General features: G+C 45.3%; 1 protein-coding gene across 17 annotated transcripts in view; it reads left to right on the top strand.

Moving 5' to 3' along the window:
- Nucleotides 1-1,532: 1,532 nt before the first annotated feature.
- LOC120734622 (collagen alpha-1(XVII) chain-like) overlaps nt 1,533-21,725 on the top strand; it is a 22,560-nt gene continuing 2,367 nt past the window's right edge. The window contains exons 1-52 of one of the 17 annotated variants that reach the window (XM_040033524.1): nt 1,533-2,082; nt 2,263-2,355; nt 5,181-5,266; nt 5,370-5,440; nt 5,550-5,675; nt 6,990-7,412; nt 8,546-8,593; nt 8,671-8,724; nt 8,833-8,880; nt 8,979-9,122; nt 9,472-9,561; nt 10,418-10,492; nt 10,583-10,657; nt 10,797-10,841; nt 10,952-11,110; nt 11,258-11,329; nt 11,404-11,448; nt 12,867-12,998; nt 13,084-13,374; nt 13,458-13,508; nt 13,583-13,609; nt 13,685-13,711; nt 13,789-13,851; nt 13,940-14,044; nt 14,121-14,183; nt 14,309-14,344; nt 14,435-14,488; nt 15,097-15,168; nt 15,742-15,804; nt 15,885-15,956; nt 16,086-16,112; nt 16,198-16,233; nt 16,517-16,552; nt 16,650-16,766; nt 16,853-16,906; nt 17,002-17,094; nt 17,183-17,233; nt 17,353-17,415; nt 17,503-17,562; nt 17,664-17,690; nt 17,765-17,815; nt 17,927-17,989; nt 18,134-18,172; nt 18,687-18,803; nt 19,726-19,848; nt 19,930-20,025; nt 20,125-20,250; nt 20,329-20,412; nt 20,555-20,701; nt 20,791-20,931; nt 21,087-21,221; nt 21,303-21,440. In XM_040033524.1, the coding sequence (XP_039889458.1) occupies nt 5,383-5,440; nt 5,550-5,675; nt 6,990-7,412; nt 8,546-8,593; nt 8,671-8,724; nt 8,833-8,880; nt 8,979-9,122; nt 9,472-9,561; nt 10,418-10,492; nt 10,583-10,657; nt 10,797-10,841; nt 10,952-11,110; nt 11,258-11,329; nt 11,404-11,448; nt 12,867-12,998; nt 13,084-13,374; nt 13,458-13,508; nt 13,583-13,609; nt 13,685-13,711; nt 13,789-13,851; nt 13,940-14,044; nt 14,121-14,183; nt 14,309-14,344; nt 14,435-14,488; nt 15,097-15,168; nt 15,742-15,804; nt 15,885-15,956; nt 16,086-16,112; nt 16,198-16,233; nt 16,517-16,552; nt 16,650-16,766; nt 16,853-16,906; nt 17,002-17,094; nt 17,183-17,233; nt 17,353-17,415; nt 17,503-17,562; nt 17,664-17,690; nt 17,765-17,815; nt 17,927-17,989; nt 18,134-18,172; nt 18,687-18,803; nt 19,726-19,848; nt 19,930-20,025; nt 20,125-20,250; nt 20,329-20,412; nt 20,555-20,701; nt 20,791-20,931; nt 21,087-21,221; nt 21,303-21,440 (4,342 nt within the window). In that variant the 5' untranslated portion in view covers nt 1,533-2,082; nt 2,263-2,355; nt 5,181-5,266; nt 5,370-5,382. The other 16 variants (XM_040033525.1, XM_040033533.1, XM_040033530.1 and 13 more) reach the window with 16 other exon arrangements.

Genomic DNA, 21,725 nt, shown 5'->3' with positions numbered 1-21,725 from the left:
CTCCAGTTTCATTCAGTTTCAGACTTGTTCAAGCAACAGAAGTAAAATCGAAAGATTGCAGCAGATGAACCAAAATATGACAGAAAGCCTTCCAAACATCTGATTCCTGTCATATTAAAGCTCGTCTGTTCTGCCGTGTTTTCATCTCTGTCGGCTCTGAAACGCTACAGCGGTGGAAGTTCACAAAGTTTCAAACAATGAAATGTGTCTTTGTTAAAGTCATCGCTGCGAGCCGAGAGCTCGGGCTGCTGTGTGCTGCATCCTGTGATCTGCTTATTAGAATGAAGTCACTGATGGATGCTGCAGTTTGGAGCCGACTGAAAGGTTCATCAGCATTTCCATGTCAGGCTGAGAGAGAGTCAGCACACTCTCCCTCCATCGTGAAATAAACTCCCAGGTATTCCCCCTCAGTGTGGACTGTCACAGCATGTGGAAATGTCCTGTGATAGAAGAGGAACTTTTCCATAAGCAGGTGAGTTAGAAGGAGCCCCTCACTGATAATACACCTGCAGAGCAGCTCACATCACTGCACGGGGAAACCGGTGCTTCCAGTAATGTAAACTGGTTTTCTGTTAGTCAATGGGGGAGGATCCTCACAGGTAACGGCAAACATTTAGAGCTTTTACACAGAGCACCTTATAGCAACGTGACGCAGCTACGGACATCCACACTTTCTCTTCACACACAAACCCGTTTTTCTTGTGTTCACAGAACTGCTGGTTGTTTATTTAGTCAAAAACAGCTGAACTCATGGAGGAGGCGTCCAAAATATTTTACCCAGTCTGGTGTTTATTCCTCCATCTAGTGGCCGATTAGACTTACTGCAGGACGTTTACCTATGGGCTCAAAATGTGGTCATAAATATTTTGTACTTGTAAAAAAGATTTGTATGTGTAAAAAAGATTTGTGTGTGGACTTAGAAAAAAAAACCCTGCAGTACGATTGACCCTATTTTTCTTCCTTTCATCTGATTGGTCAATGTCATGTCAATCACAAATGTAACAATCCAATCAGAGAACAGATGGGTTTGGCTGTCGAGGGGCGCTTTTTTTGAACTGCAGGTCCTTGAAGGGAATAAATGCCCTTTTACATGCCAACCCAGCGTTTTCCTTCATCACCACGAAGGAAAACAGTCTGTGGTCGTCCGAGTTTGGTGATTTTTGTGTCACAGGTCTACATGTTTAATACAGGGACTTCCACAGCCTTTTCAACAGCGCTGCGGACCGCGGGGGGGCGGGCAGTGTTTTGTAAATGACAGTCTTCATTACAAAGCTTTCTTCGTTATGAATTAGCATACATGTTTTTATTGAACATTTGAAGAACCAGCAAAAAAAACAAACTCTTGTAGAGGACATAAAGTCAGAGATAGAAAAGACAAGGAGCAGGTGCATCTAGTACAGGTAGAGCTGCTGCAAAAACCCACAGAGCCCAGCAGCCAGCAACAAATTCTGGATCCTTTGCTTTTAATTAGCAGTTAGCATTAGCAGCACATCCTGCGTCCGATGTGAAAGGACTTTTATGCTGCGCACTGTCAGCGTGTCAGAGGAATGTTTGCAGCACTCAGTGAGTTTGTGCCACGAAGGACTGAAGAGGCTTTTCAAAGAGGGTCCGACCTGGTACCAGCAAGGTGTACCTAATAAAGTGGCCTACAAGCATAAACACAAAAATGAAAAGTGCGTGAAAGTTTCTCATAATTCCTGGTGTGAACTATGCTGGTGGAGATCATGTTGTGAGCTGCGTTTCTCTGCTTCACTGAGAATAAAAAGAATCGGGAGGCTTCACTGCAGCTGTAAGGCCCGCTGCACGTGCACGAGCACGTAAACACGTGCACGAGCACTTATACGGAGAAGAATTTTTGTTTTGTTTAATCCAACATAAAAACTTTCAGTCTGTTCGCCACAAACAGGTTTAATCACAGCTGTAAGTCAGTGCATTCGTAGTGTATTTGTGCAGCATGTTGTTGAGCGGCTCTCGCTGCGTTCATGCGAGTGTGTAAAACTCTGATTCCCGTCGCCCCCGGCGGGCTGTCAGGCGCTGAAATGAAAGCACGTTTGACTTTGTTGGAACTTGTCGGATGAAGCTGTGAGTCACACAAAGCTAATACATAAACTCTCCAGACACACGCATGCATGCACATCGCTCCCCTTCAGCACCTGGACTCCACGTCTTCTTTATTTGTGCTGAGGAGGATGAGACGCACTGGTTTAGCGCAAACGAGCTGAGAGGTAAAGTAAAGCTTCATCTTCGTCTGCTTCATTTCAGGTGAGACTGAGGCTGGTGTGGGTAAAGCTGCTGGTTCACCTGTGTGTTCCTGATCAGAGTACCAGCCTGTGACGGAAATATTCTTTTTAAGCTGTAAGGTTTGTTAGAAAGTGAAAAATAACTTTTTAAACTTTAGTGAATGTTTGAGGGAAGCTCAGACCCTCTGTGTACTACAAAAACAAGAAGAATTACAATGTTTAAATACATGTAGTGTTTGAAGAGTTTCATGTGTTCATGTAGCATCACTGTCCAAGTGTAAGCAGGTTCTTGTTATGAGCAGATTTGAATCTCGTGTGTTTGTGTCGTGTGGACACATGTGCAGCCTTTGCAGGAGGTTTTGGGGGGAGTGTGAGTTACACTCTGCCCCGTTAATAGATTCTCCTGTTATATCAGGATCATTCATTTCCAAAAAGATGCCCAGTCATCTGAAGCAGTGGAAACATCTCCCTCCGGTCCAGCGGTTTAGCATCATGTGTTGGTCTGGGTTTGCAGAAGGCTGGTGCTGAGAGGGCTGAGCAGCACTCAGATATCCAGCAGCCGTTTACAGAAGCTCCTGTTCGGACCAGCCCGTCACTTTCTCTGGCGTCACTGAAACATTGTTTTCCAATCAGCTTCACACATCAGCTGAGCTGGAGGCACCAGGTTTTGGCATTGGTGACAAAAACACTTGAGGGCACCATTTTTTAACTTTTCCTCCTTTAAGGCCTACGAGGAAGTGAGGTGTCGGCGCCATGAGGGTATCAGATGTTGTCTTTGCAGGGTAACTGCTGTGAAAGCGTTTGTTTCATCCTGAACTCTGTCGTTTCCTAAATGAAGCCAAATAAGTTTTAATGCTCAGACACAACCAGAGAATGAAAGCTGACAGCGCGATCTCAGTGACGAGGCTGCTAAGGATGTTATTTTCAGATAGGCAGAAGTTAAAATGTCCTTTAAAAGCTCTAAAACTCAAAGTTCTCTGAGCATCTCTGACCCACAGAGGCTGTTTGTTTTGGGTCTGAATTTAAAGATGTTTTTGAGTTGATGATAAAAAAAATCGCATCAGTGAGGAGTTAATCAGTCCCGGTGTTCCTAATAGACCGTCTCTAAACATGTTTTATTCTAATAAAACCTTCAATGTTTACATTTCAAGATTGGGAAGAAAAAACTATCAGCGGTGCTTCATAATTCAGTTTAAGGTTTAATGTCAGAACCTGGAGATTTTAAAAATGTGGGTTCAGAAGAACAAGGAAGCAACCAAAGTGGATTATTTTAAAAGGTGTATATAAAGGTCGTACATGTTGATTCTGCTTCTCTTCAAGTGACCCAGAGTTTCCTACGTGTGATAGTGTGAACGTCCCGACACAGTCGGAGTATTTTTAAATGTTTGGAAACTCACAGGATGAATTATGAGGTGCTTTAAAAGCGTTTTTACACCAAAGCCTCGAGGTAGTATTTTTATGTCTTTAAAGCTGTTTGTAATTCTTGTGTTTTAAAAACCTGAAGAAACAATGACTTTATGTTGGCCTGTGGAAGAGATAAACAAAGGCTGGACTTTTCTGTAATACCACTTTGTTCCACAGCAGGGCGCAGCAGCTCCGTGTAACCTTTATTTAAACTGTCACAAAGTTGGCTTTGGAAACGTGAAGGACGACGGCCAGGAAGGCGACTCTGTTCATCTGGACGTTTTCACTGAGAGAGACATTTGTTCACTCGGCTCAGTCACTCCTTCAGCTTTGACTTGGTCACGTTGAGATGAACAGAATCGACTTTCTGGCGTTTCCTCACCTGGATGTCTGAGCAGCATCAAGACACGTAAAGAAGGAATTCTGGACTTGTTCGCGAAGCAGAATAAAAACTGAGACGTACTGTTGGCCCTTCCTTTTCTTGTATTGTGATATCTTGGGGACTAAATGTACAGATAACCTACTTTACACTGACGGGAAGTGGATTTTCCCCAGTCTGACCCACTGAAGGTCACAGTGGGCTGTGTGTGTGCCTCCGTGTCACGTGAGGTGGCGTCCCCTCCTAGGACCTGGCGTCCACATATGTGGACATCACATCAAATACTACATTTTGCTCTACAAGGGCCTGAAATCCTCTTCATCAGGTCCCAGTCTGATGAAGAGAAATTAAAAGTGCATGCATGGAAGAGTTCGGGTCTTAGGAGGTTAAAGGCTCTCTGCACTGGTCTCCAAGGTTACGCTGACTCAGGGCGCCGTCGTGTAAAAGTACAGCCCGACCCGTCTTTAACTTCAGTGAACATCTCTTAAACACGACACACTGACTCGCAGTCCTGAGTCCTCAGCAGTGTTGGTCAAGTTACTTGAAAAAAGTAATCGGATTACAGTAATGCATCTCTGGTCCTCAGTGAGGTTATGCTTTAGTTTTGATGATGCTGTCTGGGATTGTGTCCTCCAGGTTTCACTTCCTGTCTTAGTAGTCGCTCTTCCTCGAGTCAACTTCCTGTCTTTGGTTCCCTGACTGTTTGTCTCACGGCTCTTCTCCGAGCTCCCTCCCTTCTTTTCTCTGTATGAAGAGTCTCATCTCTGTGCTTTCAGAGTTGCCTTCCTTTGTGCTTTTGTGGTTTCTGTAAACTTTAAACTTTTGCCTCAGTCCTCGGTTCTTCTCCCTCCATCAGATGACAGATGGGCCACAGTGGTTTGTTTTCAGCATTGATGCTGGAAGCCTTTAAATCATTTCAGTTGAGGAGAATTCAGGTGTTTTCAGTCCATTTGTTGGACTGTTGGAAAACCTTTGATGCCACCTCCCAGTTCACCAGTAAAACCTCAGACCTGCTTCAGTTTTGCTGAGGATTGTTTTTCTACATTCGTCCCATCTGTTAAAAGCAAAGCCACATTTATCAGGAGAACAAAGAGCTGCGTCCTTTCTGCAGAGCTTCAGCTGCTCATTCAATCATTCTAAAGAGCTTTTTCCACCAGAGACACAAAGGAGAGAAACACGAGCTCAGAGACATATCGGTGTGCAAACACGGCCTCGGGCGTGCAACACTGTAGTCCACTTCACTGTAAGAAAATCAGGCTTTTTACGAGTCGCGCTCTTTCATCTCTCACACAATACGAGAGCTGCTTTGTTGTGGACTCACTGCAGCAGCATGTGTGTTGTTGCAGCAGTTAGCGTTGGATGGACAGGTCGACGGCGGAGAGGACGGTCGGCTCAGGCGGAGGCGTCGTAAACAAAGGTAAGACCAGAGAGGTTTGTTCTGAAATGTTGGTTAAAAGAAACTCAGTTTAATCGAATCACAGCTGAGAATAAATCATGTTTGGACTGAATGTGAATGCACGTTAAAGGCTGTCAGGAGTTTGGGAAACATGGTGGAAAATCCTGTGAGAGCATCAGAGACGACGTATTAACGACTAAATATTTCTTCACAGTCTTCAGAAAACCACCAAAGACTGTTCGACTGACGTCGCAGAGTAAGTTTAGATGTTTTTACTTTCATGTGGATATCAATCAATAACTCCAGAGTCATTATTCATGGAGACGAAACAGATCACATCAAACACATTTATCATCATTACATGTTTTTAATGGTTTTGAGTCAGTATCCACTCTTTGCTGTGCTGCTTCAGCACATTCATCATCGTTTTCCTTTATTTTTACAGTGGAAACTTGAACATGTGAAAGTGTTAAATCAAAAACTTCCTATGAAGAAACTAAATGTTGTTTGTTGTCTCGTTTCTGTCCAAGTGGCCACAAATCAACAAAACCAGGTTTACAGAAATCCATGAAAAAGGAGAGTCAGCTCTCGGTCAGTGTGTCGATGATCAGTCATCCAGGAAACCACAGAAAGTTTGTTCGGTTCACCAGAATCAACTTTTCAGACTTTCAGTGAACAAGATTTGCGCGGCTCACGTGGGTTTTAAACCGGAGCCCTGTGACAGAAGCCCACAGGAGGCTCGCGTCTCCGGCTGGAACTGAACCAGACTTAAGATTTAGGAGACAGAAATTTACTTCCACATCTTTAACGTTGTTTAACATTCAAAGATCATCCAGCTGAAGGATAAACTTGAACGTCTGGCAAGGTTGGATCCTCTCATCGCACCACAGGTGCCAACACAGAAGCTCTCGGCTCATCCAAATCCAAACCTGAGCCTCGGGAATCATCATGTTTGTTCTTGGAGTCGTACCTGCAGAACAGAGCCTGTGTAGCTGCTGCCACGTCAGCGTTGTGCTGCTGAAGCTAAATGCTTCACTTTGCTCTCTTCAGTGTTTTCTGGCGATGCGTTGAAATGAAGAACATGAAGCTGAACCACAGCAGCACGACTGCGAGCTGTGAAACTAAAGAAAGACCTGAAAGGTGTTCAGATGACAGGTCTTCATAACTGGCACCTGCTCTGTACTGAGAGTGATGCCGCTGTGTTTCTGTCTCGTGTGGTTCCAGGCTGGCAGCTGACAGCTTATCATTTATAATAGAAATGGAGACGACTGTGGGCAGCACCTGCTGTGTGCCTGGCATAAATCACACCTGAGGCTGCAGGGCTCACAGTCATAAAGCATGCTGAGACACGGAGAGGCAAGCGGAGGATCATCTGAGGAATGTTGTTACTTTTCTTCTTTTTTTAAATTAAAGGTCAAATATGAACTCTGCCAGTTCGGTCTTGCAGTTCTCGCCTGGCTCGGTCGCGGCAGGCAGACGGTTTGATAAATTACTGAACCGATGACAAGAAAAACAAAGATTAAAGAAGGAAAAATATTCATTTAGTTTTAACTAAGCTGTTTGTCTCCAGTCTCTTTGCCTTCAGGTGGTCCATCACTGGGTGTCAGTGGGTCAGGTGGTGGAGCTGCACCAGGAGGCTCTGGAGCGACCACATCCAGCGAGGGAATCAGCACCACCTCTGTAGGAGCTTCCTCTGCTGCATCTTCAGGCGGAGGGTCTCTGGTTTCAGAGGTTAGGGAGGCGTCGGGTGAAGAGTTCAGGGCTGCTGCCGGCTCCTCAAACATGTCCTACAGTGGCAGAGAGGGGGCGAAAAGGGACGGAGGTTTGGGCGCTGTGACAGTTTCCACCGTGAACAAACCCGGCTACAGCTCAGGAAGATCAGGGGAGGCGAAGAGGGGCTCTTCCTCCTCCTCCATGTTCACTTCTTCACCTGCTTCAAAGGAGAGGAAGAGCATCACCACCATGGCTGCAGCGCTGTCAGAGGCCTTTGACGGTGAGGGTCAAAGGTCAATAAGCAGTAATAAGCCAGCTTTATGTTACTGAGAGACGTGAAAAAATGTGTATTTCAAAATAAGATGCTTAATTATGGAATCAGAACCAGCAAATTACAATCAGCGCCAAAAAAGTAAAAGCAGACATTTTTCAGGAATCGACCAGTTCCTGTAGAAAACATGACGAGTCGTAGTAAACATGTTAAATCACTTTAATGAAATTAATGTTTTTTAATAAAAAATCACAGAAATCAGCTAAAGTCATAAACGGCCTGAATCATTGAAGGTTCAACCTTCACACAGTAACTGGCTGCAGTTTGGTCTGAGTTGCAGCAGGGGGCGCTGGCAGGCTAATCCTCGAGTCAATGAAGCTAAACAGCTAAAATAATTGTTTACATCATCTACTAGAAAGAATCAAACTATCACATTTATTCTAACCGAACGAGCTTCTCGGGTTAGAGGTGAAACATCTTCAACAAACTCAAAGACGTCCGGTCACTTTCTCTTTAAGCTCCGAAGACTTTTTATTTTATCTTCGTGAACATATTAATTGTTTGTCCAGCTGAAATAAGTCATTAGCAGAGCATTTTGTTCACTGCAAGCATGAAGTGAGTATATTTAGATGTTATTGCATCAGTTAGATTAAAAAGATGCAGCTGAAGTCGACCAGACATCGATTAGCACGTCAGTATCCAGATGTTAGAGGTAAAAAAACTGAACCTCTGAGCTTGTTCGGAAACCTGGAACCTCCATCGAGACCGGAGGCCTCAAGTGGCCATTTGAGGAACTGCAGTGTCTGTGTTTCTGTATTCATAGTTGTAGTTAAAGCCCAGCAGAAGCTTCCACGGCTGGTTGTGGTGATGCAGCTCCCTCTGCTGCTCGGGCTGCTGCGATGACCTTCACTCACAGAAACGAGTTCACATCAGCTCAAACTGTAAAGAAGAAACTGAGCTTCAACTATTGTCTTAAACACGTCTACTGAACCATGATGGACATTTCCAGAAAAACAAAAGAATATAAAATATCTATGTTTGGACTCTTCAGGTTCTCGTTCATGCTGGACGTCTCGATAGCGCCCCCTGTGGAACAGGAGGTCCAGCTTTCTAATAATTAGTTCTTTAATTTTATGTTTCAGAGAGCTCGAGTCCAAACTCCTCTCCAGAGTACAACAGGAAGGATTATGGTGAGTTTATGCTTGAATTTCAGATTAAAAGTTTACACGTGCACTATAACAGATTTTTGGACGTTGTGTTTTTACAGGCAGTTCAAGCGCACCATCCACTTCTGTCACTAGAGGGAGAGCTCAGAGCCGAGGTGACACGCTGAAACCTCATGATCAATAAAAATGAAGCATGACACCGTTTTGTTTTAATCTAAAGGTATTAGGTTAAAGGTCAACTGATTAGTTTGGGTTGCTTTCAGAGAGTGAGATCAGAGTCCGGCTGCAGAGCGCTTCTCCTACAGGAAGCTGTGAGTATCGCCCTCCATCACACATCCAGACCGTAAAGCATTCATTCATCACTCATCATCCTCTGTTTGGTCCAAATGCACCGGTTCCTGTGCTTCAGGGACGGAGCTGGACGACGTGAAGCGCCTGCTGAGAGGAAACCGCTCCACCGGCATCAGCCCCACCCAGTCCCCTAACAACACGCTGCCCATCCCCAAGAAGGCCAGCGTGGACCCGAGGACCCTGCCTGACAGCTCCGGTGCAGGTTCGGTCACTTTAAAGGCCTCACATGTCACTCGTGTAGCAATTTAAACTCTGAGATGATGTAGAGGTGGACCTCAGGAGTTGCCCACCTCTACACACAAGCTGTAGACGGGCAACAACCATCCTGGATTGAGAGGATTGATCCAGGATGCATCTAACTGCTGGACTCAACCAACAGGTCCAGCTTATATTTGTCAGGTGTGACATCGAGATCACATCGAGTCCATGCAACCTTTGTCAGAGCTGCGACCGAGCAATGAGGGCTGAAAGGAGGCCCAGTTAGGCCCAAACATGTCTGCCATGTGAGGAGGAGGTGAGTGGATGAATATCTCCTCTTTCTTCCCTCTTAGATCAGTACGGCAGCCTGTGGAGTGGCTCGTCTGTGAGCAGCTACATGTACAACCCCAACCACAGCAACCTGAGCAGCCTCTACCAGCCAGGTCGGTGACAGGAGGGTTTCTGTTTGCCTCAGAGAGGATGGAGGTCGCGAACTTTGTTTGTTAGCCAACCTTTCTGCTTCACGCTCTGTATGGATCCTCTGCTGTTTTCCTTCAGCAACAGTAAATAAAAATAAACATGAATCCACACAATTTCAAAATCCTGCTCCAGATCAGCTCGTTACCGTGGTGATGCAGACAGGTCGCAAAGTTCAACTTAAGCTTCAGATCTGATCTGTGTTTGTAGCACAGCAGCATAGAGAAAAGGTTCGTTTACTTTGGTGAAGAAAGATGAAAACTTTCCCCATTCAAACAGAAGACTTTGTTTACTTTAATAAAAAACACTGTTTATAAACGAACCGTGGGGCAGTTTGTTTTTATTTTATAAATGTTTTAATATAAAATCGTCTTAAATATTGAACATATTCAGAGACGTCATTTTAAATTCACCTCAAACAAAAAGAAAAAGCTGAAGACTTTACGAACCTATAAAGGAAGATGATGAAGATGATTTTAACCACAATAATGTGATGCAAGGAAACAAAGACAACAAAGGGAAAAATGAGCCACAGCAAACCTTTTGTAAACCTTTGTTTACTGAAAACATCGATAGATGGTATTAAAGCTGCTGGGCATTAAAACACTGCATATGTTACACGCTGCATGCATGTCCCTGCTATAGATGAACTGAGGTATCATCGTTTCCTCTGGCAGTAACAGAGTGCTGTGATGTTCTCCCTCAGTTCGCCCTGCACTGCATGTTTCTGCTGTAGACCCGTGCAGGCCTTTGAAGCCTTTTCTTTGCCGTCGGTGGCAGATAATGATGATAAGACTAACGAGGCTGTTCTGTCACGTACAGGAGCTCAGAACAACCTGACACTCGGCTCTCCGTCTGTGAGCGGCGGCCCGTCTCCGGCGCAGAACGGCAGCTCCGGTGAGCCTTTTCCTGCCGTGTCACAGCGCAGCGTTCAATGCTGAGCTTCACGCTGTCGCCGGATAACGACGCTGTTTGACTCTGTTTCAGCTCCAGTGTACGGCGTGCAGAATAACCTGACCACTCCCACTGCCTTTTCTCCCGCTGCAGCCAACACACACATAGGTGAAGCACTGATCCTTCGTCCAGTCTGTCCCACTTCACCTCCTAGACGTGCACGTGACACTAAAAAGCACCCGCACACATTAGCTCACAGCTTTTCCCTCTCCCTGTTTAATGAGGACGTGTTCCTGTCTCCTCACAGTTTACGGCGTGCAGAAGAACGTGTCTGGAACGAGCACAGCCGCCGGTGAGGACATGAAGATAACGCTCCAGCTGCTGGCTGTGAAAAAGATTTAAGATGTTTAATTAGGCACAGGTCATCACTGACACGAATGTCCCGCTGTCTGTGTCTGACAGTGAGACCCAGCAGCCCCACCGGTGACGAGGCCTCGGGGAAAGACTTTAAGTTTGTGCTCACGGAGAAGGAGAACGCTCCAGTCAAGCCGACAGAGCGGCTCGTCGTGGCCAAAGACACCGGGAAGCAGTTCATGTCTGCTGCACCTGCCAGTCTACCCGGTAACACAAACGGAAAATCTGAGCTTTATTATTTGGAGTTAAATTTGAAGGTCTAGAGCACAGCTGTGTTTGGCTCTTGTAGATATATTATTACTTTAATGGTCCTGAAGATCTGATTCTTGATCAGGGGTCATTGATGTGTTGCAGCTTTGTTCTCTGATGACACCCTGAAGACTGAGAAACTGAAATCCTTCAGCACAGTGGACAGAGCAACAGAATGTAGGCCGGATAACTGTCACACAGGTTATACGCCTGGTTTGCACTTATTAATGTCATCTCTGTTTCTGCCGTAGCTTCGACCCTGAAAGCTGGGACTAAAGACAAAGCCACCTATGCAGGTATGTTAACAGTCTTAATAAACTCCTGCAGATTTAGATATTCTGACATATTTAGGGTGTGATGTTACCCACACATCGTCAGCTGTTAGCTACAAAGCGAAACACTTTACATGTGCACTGGGAACTGCTAGCCTGGGTCTGTGTGGAGTCTCCTAGGCCATCTGAAGTTGATTAATTATGTTTTAATAAATAAACCAAAAGGAAAAAACGTATCAACTAAACAGCAGCTTTAACGTCGTGAGCAGCAGCCTCTTGAGCTGAACAGTGAAGCCTGCAGGCTCTCAGACTCTCAGGAATCACGCTCACATGTGAGCAAATCTTTGTCCTGTCTTCATCCCCTCACCTCAAACGGTCGCAGCAGATGGCCCCGCCCCTCCCTGAGCCTGGTTGAGGTTTCTTCCTGTTAAAAGGGAGTTTTTCCTTCCCGCTGTCGCCAGCGGGGACCACTTGAAAAATGAGAAAAAATCATATTTTGCACGGCTGGATCTTAACAAGGTTCCAGGTAGAGCTTCAACATCCAACAAGAAGAAATGGGAGTGACGCAAAACATTTTCTGAGCGATTTATTGAAAATAACGCTTAAACTGAAACAGGCTGTTGCAAAATGTGGATTCATTGTCATTTTCGGTCAGGTGGTCACACTGCCGTGACGTTCTGGTGGCAAAGCCAAACAAACGTTAGCTTTTAGAACGTGGTCGGGTTGTTGAACTGCAGCAGCAGGGTCACGGTGCCCACAGGACTTCTTCCAGGAGAATAACATCACTCTCTTGGACCATCCTGCGTGTTCCTCTGATCTAAATCCAACTGAGAACTTTCAGGGTGGATGGCAGGGGAAGTTTACAGAAATGGACAACAGCTCCAGACAGGAGATGTGTTTGTGCAGCCGTCTGTTCCCCCTCACCTCATGGAAACGCTTGAATCAAGCATGCTGCAACGAATGTTTGAAGTGATCATCAATAACAGTGGAGCTGCTCATGACTGAGTTCATGTTTGATTTCTGTTTTGGGGGGTTTACAGGTTTTACAGGTGTAAAACAGCCTGTTTCAGTTTAAGCGCTGTTTTCAATAAATGGCTAGAAAAAAGTTTTTTCTCTCTCTCATTTCCTCTTGTTGCACGTTGAAGCTCTACTTGGAACCTTGTTACGATCTTAAACTTTTGATCGGGGCTGCATGATGGTATGATTGTAGGGTCTGCCTTACAATAAAAGCACCTTGAGGCGACTGTTGTCGTGATTTCTTTCTGTATAAATAAAACTGATTTGAATTGAAATCACGAAACCGGACTTTTGTAAAAATCTGACTCATTTTTGCAACAGTCGCCCCCTGCTGGCCATTAAAGAAGAATGCAGGTTTATTTTTTATCTTGTATGTAAAAATAGATCCAATATGACTAAACAACATGAATCTGTTTATTTCTCAGACATCCATATAAAAGACATGAAACAGTCCAGTTTTGGCTTGTGCTCCTGCTGCAGCTGGTGGCAGTGGCTCCTGGGCCTCCTGCTCAGCCTGTTGCTCCTCTTCAGTGTCCTTTTTGGACTTATTGCTTTGGGTAAGATGGAAAGACTTCACCATCACAGGGGTCTGTGAGAGTGATCTGCACAGGTTTACCTGCCAGCCTGCGTCTTGTCTCACAGGTGAAGAAGTCAGACGCCTGAAAGGCCGCGTGGACGTTCTGGAAGCCATCACCAGATCTGCGTCAGTCAGTCACTTGACGTCTTCTGGCAACAAAATCTCCGAACGGGTGGAATCCACATACATCGAGAAGAACGCCGCTTCAACCCTCATCCACTCCGACAACGGGCTCAACCTGGATGGTGCTGGCACAGGCGGAGGCACGGGAAACAGCCTGGTCCAGGACAGGGCCACCCTGGAAAGACTCATACAGCAGCTGGTCAGGGATGAGCTCCGCTCAGGATCTGTAAGAGGTGTGAAAATGTAACGCACCGATCAGCTGTCTTCAACCATTTCTGGACATTTAACAAATACTGAAAACTTTATTTGGGTTTAGAAACTCTGGCATACTCACTGAAAGGAGAGAGAGGAGAGCCGGGACCTAAAGGTTTGAAATCATTTAAAAATCGTTTAGAAATTCATGTTTTGTTTGTATTTATCGTCTTGGCCTCTGCATTACAGGTGACCCAGGGCCATTAGGACAAAAAGGTGAGGAGTACTTCTAGGTACACATAATAACGGTGTAATATGTGGAACTAGCTGCTGACACTTGTTTTGTTGCAGGTGATATAGGAACGTCTGGCCCTCCAGGTAAGCCTCAGAACTAATGTGTTTGTTTCCTCCCCGGTGAGCCGACAAACTTCTTCTTTGATGTCTGACTGCTTTAGGTCTTCCTGGGCAGATCGGGCACCCAGGTTTGGAAGGACCAAGGGGACCAAAGGGAAGTGCAGGTATATTTAATAATTAATATTTAATAACTTTTGTAAAGACAACACTAAAAGGGGAAAAAAGCCCTGACTCCTCCTCTTCTTTGCCCAGGTGAACCAGGTGCTGAGGGACCACAAGGTCAGAGGGGTCGGGAAGGACCGGTGGGCCCTCGAGGAGAACCTGGATCACCTGGCTTTGGAGCCAAAGGAGACAGAGGTTTGAAAATATACACAAGTAAGTCAGCGAGCTAAATGCATGAGAGGATTTACTGATTGTATTTTGGCTTTGAAAGGATTCCAGGGTGAGCCAGGACGACCGGGTCCCGCTGGTATTGCTGGACCTGCAGGTCCAAAAGGTGAAGTTAAGCTTGTGATGATCAGACCAGATAGTTTAGATTCAAAGAATCAAAAATGTTATTTAGCAGGTTTTAGGTTAAATGCTGATTAGCAGCTATAAGCATGTTTTTCTTGTCTGCTTTAGGTGCCACAGGAGAGCCGGGTGCCGCAGGAAGTCCTGGTAAAGACTCAGTTTCACATCTATATTAAAAGTGTTGATTTGTGTCGACCAACGGTCTTTTCTTCATTAAATCTGTCAAAATGTATCCAGGTGCTCCTGGATCAAAGGGATTCCAGGGGGAGGCGGGGCTTCCAGGAACCAAAGGTAGACGCTTTCTCTTCGTTTTTTTTAGACTTGTGTATAAACTGGGATGCTGACACTTCTAAGTGTGTTGTGACAAGATTACCCAAAATCCATAGACCATGTGTACGTTCAGTGGCCACTTTATTAGATACACCTTGCTCATACCTGGCTGGACTCCGTTTTGCTGCTTAAATCCTTTGGCTCACTAACATATTGGTCCATGTTAAGGTGATAGCACCATGCAGGTGCTATGGTCATAAAGGCTCAGTAACAATACTCAGCTACACTGTGGCGAGCTCAGCTGGTACTAAGGTGCCCAGAAAATATCCCCACACGGCTACATCACCACCAGCAGCCTGAAGCTTTGATCCGATTGTTGCTTGTTCATGCATAGCTCAGTTTTAACGAGCAGTTCTCTGAGTTGGTGCCTTCCTATCAATCAGCCCTGGCATGATCCAAATCACTCTAATCCCCTTTTTTCCTCACTCTGGTGCTCCGTTTGATCTTCAGCAGCTCATCTCAACCATGTCCATGTACCTGAATGCACTGAGTTGCTGAACAGATAAGCATTTTATCCACTTTGGACAACTCCCTGATCACCCCACCTTTCTCCACTGTCTGTGACGCAGGGGAGCGAGGAACACCTGGGCTGCCGGGAATCAAAGGAGACCACGGAGAGAGGGGACCACGTGGACCGGCAGGTGTGTCTCAGCACACGTCTGTGATCCACAACAGGCCACGCAGTCATTGTGTTACACATGAAGAGTTCACTCACATGGCCTCTCTGCTGTGGCCACCAGCACATAACTAATATTAAATATTTGAAAATCCTACGAGATTATCAGACACATTGACCTCTGACCTTGAGGTCAAGGTCACCAGGATTCAGACCTCTCTAGTTATTGTTTTCTGGTTTCCACAATGCCCGCCTGCTGGCAGGCTGACAATCCCATCAACCTTTTACAGCTAAAGGGTAAAAAGACTCTGTCTGCAGAAGGGGGCAGTTTAGTTTTAGATTTTAGCCCCTCCCAGATTCACTCTGCATCTTTAACAATAACTGAAATACAGTCATTTCGAATGCTGATATTTCACCATGTTTGGCTTGTAGAGCTAAAAGTTACCAAACGTGTGTAAGGACACGCCACGTTGTCAGCCAATGCAGGCTAGCAGTACATATGTATGTTGTGTTGAGGTTATTCTATTACAAGACGAAGCAAGAAATAACTGGTGAGACTTGAAAATGTCATCTTCAAACCTCAACCCTTTATTTTTAGGTGAACCCGGACAGCCTGGACCTCAAGGACCTCCAGGATTAAAGGGATCTAAAGGAATTGCAGGTGAGAAGTTTGGACAAACACTGAATAACTACAGAACACAGTGTTGTAAATGGTATAAAACATCTGTGTATAAACTGTAGGTGACCCAGGTTCAGTAGGACTTCCTGGTGCCAGAGGACCACCTGGAGTTCCTGGAGATGCCGGTCCCCCAGGTATCAAATGCCTGTCCACCAAAAGTCCTCTGCTGCTACTGGTTACATGTTCGGTTTAATGTTATCTGACTAACCTGAGATAAAAACCTCAATCTCTCTCACGCCTTACAATAACACTTTTTTCCTCAGGCCCCCCTGGGCTGCAGGGACCCCCAGGTATGATAATATACAAAAACTAAGGTACAGATTCAAATGTACATATTTAAAAGATCATGTTTTGCTTTTTTGATCTGTTGTTCAGGTATTGCAGGAATCCCAGGCCAGCCTGGTGGTAAAGGTGAGGTCGTCTTTTCTTTCTAGTCAGTTTATTTATTTCCTATGAAAATGAAAAAAGTTTGGACCAACAGGGCAGAAGGTCTGGAGCTCTTAACCTTAAAACATGTGAGGCTACGCTGATGAATAAAACTGGAGCCAAAGTTCCCCTAAAAAACTCAAAGACATTAATAATACTTATTAAAATGTATGAAACACTAAAGAGTGGTTTTCTCAAAAGCTGGTGGAGGCGTTGATATATGTCTAGACCGCATAGGTGCTTGATGAAACCTAACGCTGTGTTTCAGGTGAACCAGGAACACCTGGTAAAGTCGTTTCTCCAGGTAAGAACAGCAGGATTTGTTATACTCGCTACATGTCGTCCATTTTTGGGCTTGAAAAGCTTTACTTGGTTTTGGTTTATCTTCTTTTTGTGTATAGTTGGCTCTGATACTGTGGCCATCCCTGGACCTCCAGGACCAGCTGGACCTCCAGGTCCTGCTGGATCACCTGGTCTGTCGGGTCCAATTGGCCCTGCTGGCATCCCAGGACAACCAGGTAAATCTGCCATCTTGTCCAATGCGAAGCATCTGGGATGGAATAAAAATGTGGACTGATTTTTTTCCTGTGATAAAATCATTTAGGATCTAAGGGAGAGCGAGGAGAAAAGGGAGAGAGGGGGCAGAAGGGGGAGCCAGGTGAGCGGTACAGAACGCTTTAGTTTCACCAAATCCACTACTGGTTTCAGCAAAAACATATTATATTAATACGTCCTCGGTGTTTTCTTACCTAGCAGACACTTCCTCAGTGGTTGGATCTCGTGGTCCACAAGGACCTCCAGGACCTCCTGGAGCACCTGGTCCTCAGGGTCCTCAGGGTCCTCCTGGTACGTTTAGAGCTATATGTAACACAAATATGTCAAACATTGTGGCTTAAATTAAACTCGCGATTATGCAAATGTTACTTTCATTCAGGTGAGTCTAAAGAGGGTCCCCCAGGACCCAGAGGTCCTCCTGGAGAGCCAGGTAAATAAGTATTCTTCTCCACGGACACAAAGATAAATAAATAGATGATCAGCATAAAAGATGATTTTGGCAGCATCAGAATATTTTTCTCCATCTTAAACCGATCTGTGTCCTCACAGGTATCGGCGAACCTGGACCTCCAGGCGAGAAAGGAGCACCTGGGAGCTTTGTGCCGACATCAGGTTGGTAAAAGAAAACTAATTTCACACAAACACACTGTCCTCTGGTGTCTTTGCATGGCATTTGGTGCACTTTACTTTGTATCTCAGAAACCTTCTTTGCTGGACCACCCGGACCTCCAGGACCCCCGGGGCAGAAAGGGTCACAGGGTAGGTGCAGAGGACCAGATGAATATTGACGATTGAATATTTTTGAAAATTAACTGGCCAGTGTTGAAGTTTGAATGTTTTCTATAATTCTTTCGTCTTAGGTGTCCCAGGACCACAAGGGTACCAAGGTGAGGAAACTGCGTCGTACTTTAGAAACTCCAGGTTTTCACAGACAGTCTAAATGTAATGGTGGCTCTTCCAGGTGAACCAGGACAACCAGGCCTTCCAGGAAGCCCCGGAGACCCAGGTGTTGGTATGTCAGGAACTTTTTACTGTCTCAATGTGTTCAGGTGCCCCTGAGGTATTTCTGGGGTCAGTAACAAACAGTCGAGCTATGATTGGATATGAATGGTTTTCATTGCAGGTTTCCCAGGTCAGCCTGGAACTCAAGGCCCACCAGGTCCAGACGGGCCACCGGGACCTAAAGGTAAATTCAAATCATTTCTGAGCTTATTGAGCTTTCCGATATCTTTTTTTTATGTTTGCACATTGGTTCTTCTTTCTGTCCGTGTGCTTCCAACTCAGAAAAGGCTCTAATTTACTTCAATTTGATTTATGTTTCCTTTCACAGGTGATACGGGAGATCCAGGACCTCCAGGAGTCTCCGCAGGTAAAGTCATCCCTTACATATGCTATATCTGTGATGTATCTTCAAAGTCTCACAGTTTTACATTATTGGAAGTAATTTGTCCCAGGGTGGTGTAGAATAATTAAAGGAAAGCCTTCATCTACAGCCTATTCGTCTCTGCCTGATTAGCTGCTGCTAGCACACCAAACCCAAATTTTCCGAACCCTCGGGCATTAGTTGCTCTGTATCTAGTTTGATCCTTTTTCTTTCTTTAAAGCCTTCCCAGTGTGAGTTTGACAGTGTTAGATTATTAGAAATGTTACTTAAACTGTTTCAAACATGCTTTCCTTTGAACAAGCCCAACAGGGGGCGACTCCTGTGGTTGTAAAGTGTTCAGCACACTATACAACTTGTGGCTGTATAGAAGTCGGTGTCACTGCGCGGCCAGCGTTTGAAGATGTAGATGTTCTTGTCATTAGCAAATATTTTTAAACTGATATTTGAGCTCATTGTCTGCATGTAAATGACATTCTGGGAATTCGTGTTATCGCACCAGGTAGCTTGCTCAATCATTGCCCCCCAGGCCTACCTGGACCGCCCGGTCCACCTGGAAGAGATTGTCCTGGATCGGGATCACTTGGTTTGACCCCATGCATTGCAGAATTCCTTAAGAGTAAGCTGTGCACTGGCAAAGCTGCGCAGGCACGCTGCTTCTCCCTTTTCTTATACATCTCCATCAAATTCTTCTTCTTTGAATCTCCCCCTGGAGTCCATGGCAGACACTAAAACATTAACAAATTTGGCAAAAAGTTCCTGATTTTGTTTTTTTGTGTGTGGTTTGTTTTTTTCCACCAAGCTTCACATCTGCGCCTCAAGCACTCCAGCGCCACCTATGGGCTAGAATTGGACTTGTGTTTATGCATGTAATTTTGGTCTGCTTTATACAAATGACGAAACTTGGAATCCTTGGATCGTGTTGATTCTAAAGCATCCAATGAAATGAAATTTGGGATTAAAGAAAAATTCAAAGGTCACAGTTGGGATAAAACTGGGATAGATGATCTTCGGGCCAAGCCTCGCAGATGTTAGGGTTTAGATTTTTCATTTTTTAATGTCCTCATCCATCACAGCTAACATAAATCAGCCACAAAGTTGGGAAAATTGGAAGTATTTGTCAAATTCCAATTGGGTACATATACTTGAATCACATTTTAAGATGGCACAAAACATCGTGCAACTAAAAAGGATGCAGCAATAATTAAAAAATAATTCTTTAAAGACCAAGATATGAAAAGTTGTACTACCAGCTGTCAGTTGTCATGTGTCCACTTTGTTATTCTTTGAGTTTAAATATTTTCCAATCCACGATCTTGGACTTGTCGCCCCCTCATGAGCATCACCTGAACACTGGGAGGTGCTGCGAAAAGCAAAAGGTGCTTTCAGCCTCGCTTTGGACATGGCGCCCTGCTGAACTGCATGGCTGCTTGTAGCTTTCATTCTACTTTGTCGCTGCTTGCAACTATGTTTGAACCTGGTATTTCAACTCGGTATCTACACATGGATAAAAATGTTGAATAAATGTGCTTTGACATCAGGTGGTGGCATCAGAGAGTACTTCGTTGGACCTCCTGGGCCTCCGGGGGCACCAGGCACACCTGGACATGCAGTGGACGGGCTGGTTGATGATGTCGCCAGCAGAGTCATGGCCTACATCCACAGTATGGTCAATCACATGATAATGCTCCACAGGATGGTACACAAGACGTGTGAGTGAAGGTCCGTAACTGTTGCTGTTTCAGGTTCAGGCAGAGGTTATGACGGGACCCCAGGCCCTCCTGGTCCTCCGGGTCCACCTGGCTCCGTCTCTCTCAGTGACATTATCAGCCTCTTACAGAGTAAGTCTCTGCTACACAGGCAACATCTGCTACAATGAAAGAAATTCAAAATTGTTTCATGAGAATCTAAAAGTGATGAATCCTATCATTTGTTTCCAGGAGAGGACGTGAGGCGATACATTGGTGGTCCTCCGGGTCCACAGGGACCTCCAGGAGCTCCAGGCTATGGCAGCTACAGCTTTAACACACAGGAGGTGGCTGAACGGGTCCTGAGTTTGATGTCTGGTAGGTGTGACAGTCTTACAGGCGACCTACCAAAAAGGTCCTCTGTTGTGTCTGACTATAATCCTGGTCTCTCTGCAGAGAGGGAGGCGCTTGCTGTCCCTGGACCTCCTGGACCTCCCGGACCACCTGGAGCTCCTGGTTTTCCTGGAAACTTTTTACCAGGTAAGAAGCATCACAAATCTCTGCAGTTAGACCAGATGGTTTGGTCTGGGTGAAACAATGTGACCAAGATCGACTTTAAGATACCTCAAGTTCACCGTGATTTAGTACCATTATTAATCCAATAAATATATTATCCAACTAGATGGGTATCAAACTTTAGTTGGCCCTCAGGGGCCTCCTGGTCCCCCGGGTATCCCTGGCTCACAAGGTCCACCTGGCCCGGAAGGTCCACCTGGACCACCTGGATTTTTTAAATACATCAGCTCAGACATTCGTGACTACCTGCAAAGTGAGTTTGACAGAAATCTTTCACTCCACCTTCTCAAAGAGAGAAACTGCGTCTCACTGTTGGTCCTCTTCTCCACTGCCCTCCTACAGATGTTGCTTTCAAAGGTCCTCCAGGCCCACCCGGTCCCCCTGGACCTGAGGGACCCCCTGGACCAATCAGTGGGTTGGTTACTTTTGCTGACCATCTCAACAGAGACACACTCACAGCTGAACTGCAAGAATATACCAAGAGTGAGTTTAAAGCAATGCTTCGCCCATTTAAAATCCAGATATTCTTTGGTTCTACGTCTTTGTGGGGAATAGATGGTGACAGGTGTTACAGAGAATCGTGGGTAGAGAAGAGGCTACAGTTTAATGAACTTAGACTGTGCTGTGTTTTCCTCCAGGTGATGATGCGAGTGCCGCCATGTTTGGAATTCCTGGTCCGCCAGGTCCTCCCGGACCCCCAGGACACAAGGGAGAGCCAGGTTTGCCTGATGACTACTCCAGTATGGCTCTCAAAGTAACTGATTACATCAAATGTAGGTGGCCGCCACACTTTATAAAAAATATGATTGACTTCAGACTGAATCTGTTTAAACACATTTTCTTAAATCATGCAGCCCACGGTCTGCTCCATGATGCCATGAGCCACTCTGAGCGTGTGGTTCAAGGACCTCAAGGACCTCCAGGAATGCCTGGAGAAGCCCGATTGGTTAGTTCCCAACAAAATGTCATGGATGTGGTGGAATACTTAAAATGTAAGTCAACCTGACCTTTGGTTTCCTTTATAACTGACGCTGAAGTGCACGGTTATGTATATAAAATGGTAAATGGACTGTTCTTATATACTTTTCTTTTACTCTGATCACTCAAAGTACTTAATACAACACTTATATCTAACATTCACACTCTAATGGATGCATCAGAGAGCAACATGGGGTTAATATCATTCCCACGGATATTTGGCATGCAGACTGGGATCAAACCACCAACTTGATTAGTAGATGAGCTGCTCTACCTCGGGAGATACAGACAGCCCATAA

The sequence above is a fragment of the Simochromis diagramma genome, unplaced genomic scaffold (assembly GCF_900408965.1).
Source record: "Simochromis diagramma unplaced genomic scaffold, fSimDia1.1 OVJJ01000571.1, whole genome shotgun sequence".
NCBI classification, from domain to species: Eukaryota; Metazoa; Chordata; class Actinopteri; order Cichliformes; family Cichlidae; genus Simochromis; species Simochromis diagramma.
The sequence above is the reverse complement of the archived record's forward strand: the minus strand, read 5'-3'. Positions and strand labels throughout refer to the sequence as shown.